The 7,959-nt window shown below is 42.1% G+C and overlaps 1 protein-coding gene across 1 annotated transcript; it reads right to left on the reverse strand.

Moving 5' to 3' along the window:
* Positions 1-1,554: 1,554 nt before the first annotated feature.
* On the reverse strand, positions 1,555-6,582 carry calm2a (calmodulin 2a (phosphorylase kinase, delta)). Its single transcript, XM_020641299.2, has 6 exons — positions 6,448-6,582; positions 4,734-4,764; positions 3,348-3,491; positions 3,144-3,250; positions 2,927-3,062; positions 1,555-2,836 (listed from the first exon to the last, which is right to left on the reverse strand). Exons 1-6 carry the CDS (start codon positions 6,448-6,450, stop codon positions 2,808-2,810), a joined length of 450 nt encoding a protein of 149 aa, XP_020496955.1. The 5' UTR covers positions 6,451-6,582; the 3' UTR covers positions 1,555-2,807.
* Positions 6,583-7,959: the final 1,377 nt, after the last annotated feature.

Below are 7,959 nucleotides of genomic sequence, written 5' to 3' on the forward strand. Positions count from 1 at the left end.
ATAATATGTCCAATTTAATAACTTGGCAGGAATTCCCATCTTGGTTTGAGCTATTGACTGATTTTATTGCGATGTTTTATATTTATGGTGTGTTGATTGATTTTTTAACTTCGATATTATGGTGATGTTGTCCTAGTGTTTCTTGTCCTCTGTGTGCTCACATTTCCCCTTGTGGGGCAAAAAAAAGAATCTGAATCTGAAACATTTGGTTTAATAACACTTTTATAAAAAACAGACTTCATTGACAAAAATAGCCATTTTACCTGAAGACGCTGTTGATCTCCTACTACCTTGTTTGGTGGAGTTGTGTGTCTTTGTGAGACTTTGGTGTTTGAAACAGTAAGTAGCACAGTAACTGTGCAACACTTCATTACACAAAACAGGTGTTTTTCGAGGCAGCAGGAGATCAGGGACTCCTGTGTTCTTAAAAGCATAATGAGTGTTTTTGTGGAGTCTGGTGCCTTTGAGGAGAGTGATGAAACAGCTGTTTCTTCTTTTTTTAAACCCATCTTCCTCCTTAACAAAAATTGTCTCTCTCTCTCTGTGTCATGTTGTCAGACTCTGAGAATAACAAAAACAAGAACTTTGAGTGGACACCGATAACCCTAATCCAATTCAAGGACTACATTGCAGTCATCACAGCCTGTCACACCTCCGCAGGCTGAAGAAATCTACAAGGTGCATTTTAAAAAGAAACTTTATGTGTAAAAGCAGAATGAAGCAGCTTGTGAGGTTTGTTTGCATGCAGAGTAGACATGAGTAGTTTTGTAGTTTTCTCCATGAAATGTGAAAGTTTTTTTTATACATATCCAAGTGTGAAGTTTCTTACTTCATGTGGCACACACACAAAACCACTCTTGTTCATGTACAGCAAAACTAACGACCATCACCTGAAGTGAGAATCTCAGTGGGAGCAAAAGCACAACTTTCAACCTGGTTGCTAGGCAACAGAACACATAGGGAAAGAACTCATGTTTAGATTGCTTGTTAAGGAAGTGTCATATGACCTGGGATGAGGAATCACTCTACATCGCTCTTTACCTTTTACCTTTTTTTAGACATGTTCTGTGTCATTAACAGCTTTTTTAAATAACTGTGATTGCACTTCCCCATGTGAGAGTTTTTCCGATCCTGGCGATAATTAGTTTTGTCGACATGTGAGCCACTTGTGTCATCAGTTCACACCTGAAACTGTTGCGGGTTGTGTTGTTCCCTTTTTGTTGCAGCTCTTAAAAGAGTTTAACTTGTTCCTGTGCAGACGATCTGCTTATTTTAAAGTAACTTTGCATCACAGTCCTTTATGTTTTAACTTAAGTGCACTTTGCCTGCGCTCTAAAAGGTTTAAATGTTCATCCACAGGGAGCTCTGAATGACATGCATGACTGGGCAGGCCAAAAACAACCCTCACTTACTGAAGTCAGAACCCATCACAGATTTAACAAAAAAAAAAAAAAAAATCAATTTAGGGATTTTGCCCCCTAAATTGGCGCTACAAACTCATCTCACAGGGCAGTGTTTCAAAGCAGCCGACATTAAATCCACACAGGAGCCAAATCAGAGGTCCACAATAGAGCTTTATTTTTGTCATTCATCAAAATAACAAACTTAGTATCTCTGCAAGCTACTGTAACAAACTCAATAATCAGAAATTAACAAAAAAACAGAACAGGTACACCTCTATTTACACCATGTTTCTGATGTATGCTCAATCTCCTGCACCGCGTCAACGCCAAATAAGACATGAGGCAGCTTCTAAATGGTGCCATCAGCAGCAGACAACACGCAGCCCGTGCAGTCAGTTGGGGGAGCTGGACAGAACAAGGCTAATTAAAGTCGAGGACCATCGTGTGAACTTGAAAATAGAAGCCTTTGATCCCACTCGTTGCTTTTATTTCAATGACAATACAGATTCGATCTGAGCTTATCTGAACATTAAGAGGCATTGGCTGATGCTCCTCAGTGCTTTGGGGAAATAACAGGGGACACTTTATTTCAAATGGTAAACATTTCATGTGTATTCTAAGCAACAAGAAAAATAAGAGAAAAAAAAAAAAAAAAAAAAAAGATCCTATCAAAAATGGAGCATCCTGTCCTCAATACAAAAATGGGAATTATTACAGGGCATACAAACTCAAGGATCCATTAGAACTGAGAAAACAAGACAATTTTCAAATCCGGGTAGATTGTAAATTTTATTGGAAAACAAAAATATACAACTTGGAATGGATTATTTGAGGCATGACCAGTGGTCATTAAAAAAAGAAAAGAGAAAAGAAAGAAAAGTAAAAGTGAGTAAAACATTAAAAAGCATGATAAGATTAGTCGTTTTCTGGTATAGAACAGCAGATACAAAAAGAGTTTGTACGAGTACCTAGGAGATACACCCGTGTCATTTTTTTGCAGTAGTGCAATGCTGAGAGATTTCCATATATACTTTGTCCATAGTCCATGCAGAGTTTAAACTCCTCTACATTGTTTCCATGCCAACAGTGTTGCCAAGTGACAACCAGCTGACAGGTTTCCAATGTCGCCATGCGTGGAGGGGCCCCGAGCACACAAGACGAGAAGATTCGAAGTTCTCCGGCTCCCAGGGGCCTCCGCAGGCTTCTGGTTGTATGACCGTTCTGTCACTCCAAAACACCATGACAGCAAAAGAAAGGGACATGGGGACAAGAGCCTATGCAGTTTACATGCAGTTCCTTTGGACAGCAGAGGGGGCGGGACGAAGGGGGCTATTAAGATTTTACAGATAAATTACACAAAGAAAAAAAGGCAAATTATTTATATACGAAATCTGTACAAGGCCTTCACTTCGCCGTCATCATTTGTACGAATTCTGCAGGGAAGAAAAAAAAAAGGGAGGACTTAGTGTCTGATGAACAAGGCAGGGGGGAGATTCAAATCGGAAAATACAAGAAGTACAAACCTTCATAGTTGACCTGTCCGTCTCCGTCAATGTCTGCTTCTCTGATCATCTCGTCCACCTCCTCGTCAGTCAACTTCTCCCCCAGGTTTGTCATCACATGGCGCAGCTCAGCAGCACTGATGTATCCATTACCATCCTGAACAGCAATCAGCAATCAGTTAGTAACTGCGGTACGAGTGTGTTTGTGCATGAATGCGTGTGTAGACAGAGAGCGTACCTTGTCAAAGACGCGGAATGCTTCTCTGATCTCCTCCTCGCTGTCTGTGTCCTTCATCTTCCGGGCCATCATGGTCAGAAACTCTGGGAAGTCTATCGTTCCATTACCTGGAGACAGCAGACAGACAACAAGGGATTACCATCCAGTGCATCCACAGTGTGTGTATGAATGAGAGTGTGTGTAGCTGCCAGACTGAGCTCTCACCATCAGCATCCACCTCATTGATCATGTCCTGCAGCTCGGCCTCTGTGGGGTTCTGGCCCAGAGAGCGCATGACTGTGCCCAGCTCTTTAGTGGTGATGGTGCCATCTCCATCTTTGTCAAAGAGCGAGAACGCCTCCTTGAACTCTGCAGAAAGAGGTGGAGGTGATTGATTAGGGAGGCAGACAAGTTACAAATTTATGCAAATGAACAATGGCAGAACAGTATGACGATGCTTTATAACAAACACTGCAGAGGCCAAAATCTCTGAAAATATCCATTAAATCATCATGTTGATGCCATCAGCCCACCATACATAGCCCACATTTACACAACACAAGCCCTGAATTAGCCCATGACATTTAAGGGATTACATCACTCATGTTTCAGGTATAAACTAGCTCCAGCAGGCTGACCAAACGCTTCTGTTTTCACTTCCAACTGGAGTCGTTTGTGGCTAAACAAGGACAGCGAGCACAAGCAGCCAGAATGACAGCCTGTGTGGGTCGGTGGAGCCGTGAGGGGTGAGGACGATGACACGCTCATCAAGTGAGATGAGGCCAATGGGCAATGTGGAGTGGCATGCAGCAGCTTGTCAGCATCATAAAAAACACAACCTGCCCCACCATTTGCAGGGTCAAACACACAGGGCAACACCCTCTTTGTAAAGCCTGTGTTCTGCATGCACTGAAGGGAGGGGGTGAGCCTTTCCAAACCAGCATCGATGCTGTCACTTATTGTGCACAACATGTAGCATACAGTCTTACTAAAAAGAAAAACTACATGCCAGCAGAAACTCTAGTGAAGGGTTCCCCTTTAAAAGCTGACTCCATGTAATGTAAACTGCAATCAGCATATTGTGAAAGCTGAGACACGAGCTGAAGATATTTAAGCTAACCACTACAACTGTACCTCATTTCAGACAACACATATGTTACAGAATGCAACCGTTAGCGTATACTGGCGGTATCACCTCCAGAGACACTCCTCCTGCATTCTTCACATTACAACATGAACATCTCAGATACCATCTCACTGGGCATGACTTGAACGGCAATTGTTCTTTAAGAATTTAATCTAATAAGAACACACCCAGTGCAAAGAACGCTTCATGCACAGTATGGAAAAGGTGACTGCTAACGTCAGAACACACCACCCTCCAAGATTACATCATTTATTACACGGAAACCGAGGAAATGCAAAGTCTTTCATGAGGGAGTTCTTCTGCACTGCAGAGCCAGCCAGCAACAGCCGTTTCATTCATTCCTCTTTTATGACCAGTAGGCCGCCCTGTGGAATGCCTTAAAAGGCAAAAGTGTAAATCCACTGCAAGGATCCATAACGCAGACGGCTCTGCGAGACATGCGGAAGGAAGGAGAGACTTCTTACCGGCAATTTGCTCCTCTGTAAGTTGATCAGCCTTAAAAAAGAAAAAAAAGGGAGCAATTAATAGCAAATAATCGGAATTAGCTCTTCTGCCTTTACAGAAATACAATATCCTTCAGAATTATGTCAGGCCTCAGTGTCAGGGCCGCCCATTTTAATAAGACAGACGCAAACACATCTTGACACTTCAGTGGTGAGATTCCTGGCCTTTTAAGTGATCAAGTCATGTTGAGAACTGCCTTTTTCTGACCCCTTACATGTCATCTAATTCAGACATTTCAACTATGTTACCCATGATAGGTACATGTTCACATATAGTACTAAAAAAACTTCAGTTTGAAAAATATGACATTGGTAGATTGATAATTTAAGTATCCAGTCATATTGATAATTAATAAGTGGGTTATAAATATCCAAGGAGACACAGAATTTTAACAAGGTTCAGATAAAAAGACAAACTTTCCTTAATTAAATTATGTATGAAATCAACCAATATTGCTGCTCCCTTAGAAAATTACATTTGTTGCTTGGCCTTGCACACCAAACCAGATGTTCCTGTATCATGTAAAACATGTGATCCAGATGTTTTACTGTACAACCATTTGTGTCCACTTTGCATTTATCAGACATAAAAAGAGTACACCTTGGACTAAATGTATTATTGATTTATGAAAAGATTCATAATCTTTGCATACAATTATGTTGCGCACATGTCTGCGTTGTTTGTACATACAAATATTTTCAACAAAGTTTGGAGATGAAAAGATGACGCCAACTGTGCCATACACAATGAATGGATTTATAACCTGGCACTTGTGCCAACATCGTACACGGCACGGCCCCCCACCCACCCCCTCCCTTAAAATGCAAGCCGGCTATGGACATTTTGCATTCATAACCATATGGTTTTTAGGCTCCAAATCACCCTTTAACCTTTTTTGGCTGTATTTAACTCACTGACCCTGATAGAGAATGAGACATAGTCTGTTTGATCAACACCCGGAAGTATGCTAAATTGTGCGTTTAAAATTGTTTTTCACAACTACAGAGGTTCTTGTCATGTGTATTTTGACCGATCTAAAATTATTTGACTTGTTCTACTTCATTAACTCCTTTATGCATGTGTCAAAGTTTACATTTGTTGATCAGATTTCTGTAATGTTGTCTGTTTAACTTAAGGTCTAAATTGTGCATTGCTAAATAATGTTAGGGGGTGGGGGGGGGTGGCATACAATTTGGCGGTAAGCGTTAGCTTGCATGCGCTAAAGTTAGCTAGCTACCGGTCTCGATGGGTAGCAATATTCGACATAACACCGGCTCTGTCGAACAACGCTTTGACAGAACTATAACATTCATACAGAATCCGTCGGTTTACACGTAGTCCTAATCTTATTTAGAGGGACAGAGCCACAATTCACCGCACCCAACATTAACGTAACGATAAAACCCACCGTGTTTGAGTAGGTAATGTAACGCTGTGTAAAACTGCACTACTTGAACGCAGGTGCTGTTGTATTTATCCACACCAACGTTAGCTTAGTGGAACAAGCTAGCATTACCTAGCAACCAGAGATCTGTCGTTAGGGTCGGACACACTGCGGTAGTTCACGTTAGAGCGCGCGGATTCAGATACGCCTGTTCTGCGTACATTATTAAATAACACAGTAAGGTAAAGTTATCCTGAACTAAAAAGGAAATTTGGTATGTTTTTTCTTACCATTTGGATGAAGATGTGGTGGCTGTTTCACGGCAAAATCCGTATCAAATAAAAGCCAAAGCGACGCCTCAGTCCACTAACACTCAATGAACACACTGACACAGAGGCAACTGGACTCGCCTTTAACGGCTATCCTAAACTCCTCCCCTTTCCAGTATCCCTCCGCCAGCTTCCCTTCTCCTCATTCACTCAATTTATATTTAAAGCGCTTTTGGAGCGACATATTTCAACAAAATAATCAATCAACGACTGATGTACCCATATACGGCTACTAGGAAGGCTTCATCATTAATATTAAAGATTATTGTCCGTATCGCTGTCGGTCTACATAACGGCGTATGAATACTTTCTGCTACTCTGTGATGGGGCACAAGACGTAGCTGAAAGAAATCGCGCTCTCTGATTGGTGTGTTTGTACCTGCAATGCGTCACTCCCATGGTCTGCGCTGCCGCTGCATCTTCTCCATAGACATCCCAGTCAGAGCCACAGGCACAGCAGACAAGCTTGTTGCATAGTGTGTGTATATACACAGGCATTATCTTAAGGGGTAGTTTTGATGAGTAATTAGCTATCAGGAGCAGAGTTAGCTTCTTATAACTGGGGGTATAACTGACTCAGTTGTGTTCACAGGATCTTGAGTGTTTCCTGATGCTGCAGTTTGTTTAATTTCTGATGCTATTACACATCACATGCAGGCTGTAGTCTTTTTCTTTTCTGTTATAACGTGACCACAGACTGAGGTAGAGTTCAGTGTGACTCTTGAGTTAAGTTCCTCCTGTCTGCTCTGCAAGACTTCATCACTTTTGTGCATAATGAGATGCAGTGTCAGGACTGAAGAAGTGTTAGTGTGCAGCAGTTTGTAATAGATGTGTGATATGTGACGGGGCCTGCAGCAGGCGTTGCCGTTAGCTCACTGTGGATTCACAGGTCTAATTGTGCTGCTGCTGTGGATGGGAGTATCTAATAGCCTTATTGCTTATGCCTGACTGCTCCCCTGTCTCCCAGTGACCACCTGTCTCTGGCCTGCTCCCACAGGAGATGCAGAGGAGGAGGAGGGTGGACAGGGATGTGCGAAGAGAAGGATTTGAATAACCACTCAGAGAGAATGTACCAGAATCTCCATGTCCCAAAACAGCCCCCCTTCCTCCCATTTCCACTGCCTCTCTTCTTATTATTAGCCACGGATGTCACACTATAAGTGGAGAGCAGAGGATTGTGTAAAGCTCAATATTCCACACGTAAGATGTAAGAAACGAGGATTCAAAGTGGTTCCCACTTCCATCTGCACTGTTTGCAGAGGTGATGCTGCCTGGGCCATGTGATCTACTGAGCTGCTTTAGAATGAGCCAGGCTTTTTCTCAACCATACCTAATCTGGAGCACATTGGATTCTTTTCATTTAAAGCTGTTTTTCTGCTTCAGGGTTTTTGTCACCGTGCAGATTATGTAATGCCAAAGGTGACTGCACAAAGGCCTGTCACAAGAAGCAGATAAGCTGCAGCATGTGTGAGC

This window comes from Labrus bergylta, chromosome 10, assembly GCF_963930695.1.
Source record: "Labrus bergylta chromosome 10, fLabBer1.1, whole genome shotgun sequence".
NCBI classification, from domain to species: Eukaryota; Metazoa; Chordata; class Actinopteri; order Labriformes; family Labridae; genus Labrus; species Labrus bergylta.

Excerpts from the sequence above, each read along its gene's own strand:
- calm2a (XM_020641299.2), bottom strand. Across the intron at positions 3,492-4,733 it reads TACAGAGGAGCAAATTGCCG|AGTTCAAGGAGGCGTTCTCG; the intron begins GTAAGAAGTCTC and ends CTCTTTCTGCAG. Across the intron at positions 3,251-3,347 it reads CAATGAGGTGGATGCTGATG|GTAATGGAACGATAGACTTC; the intron begins GTGAGAGCTCAG and ends TGCTGTCTCCAG.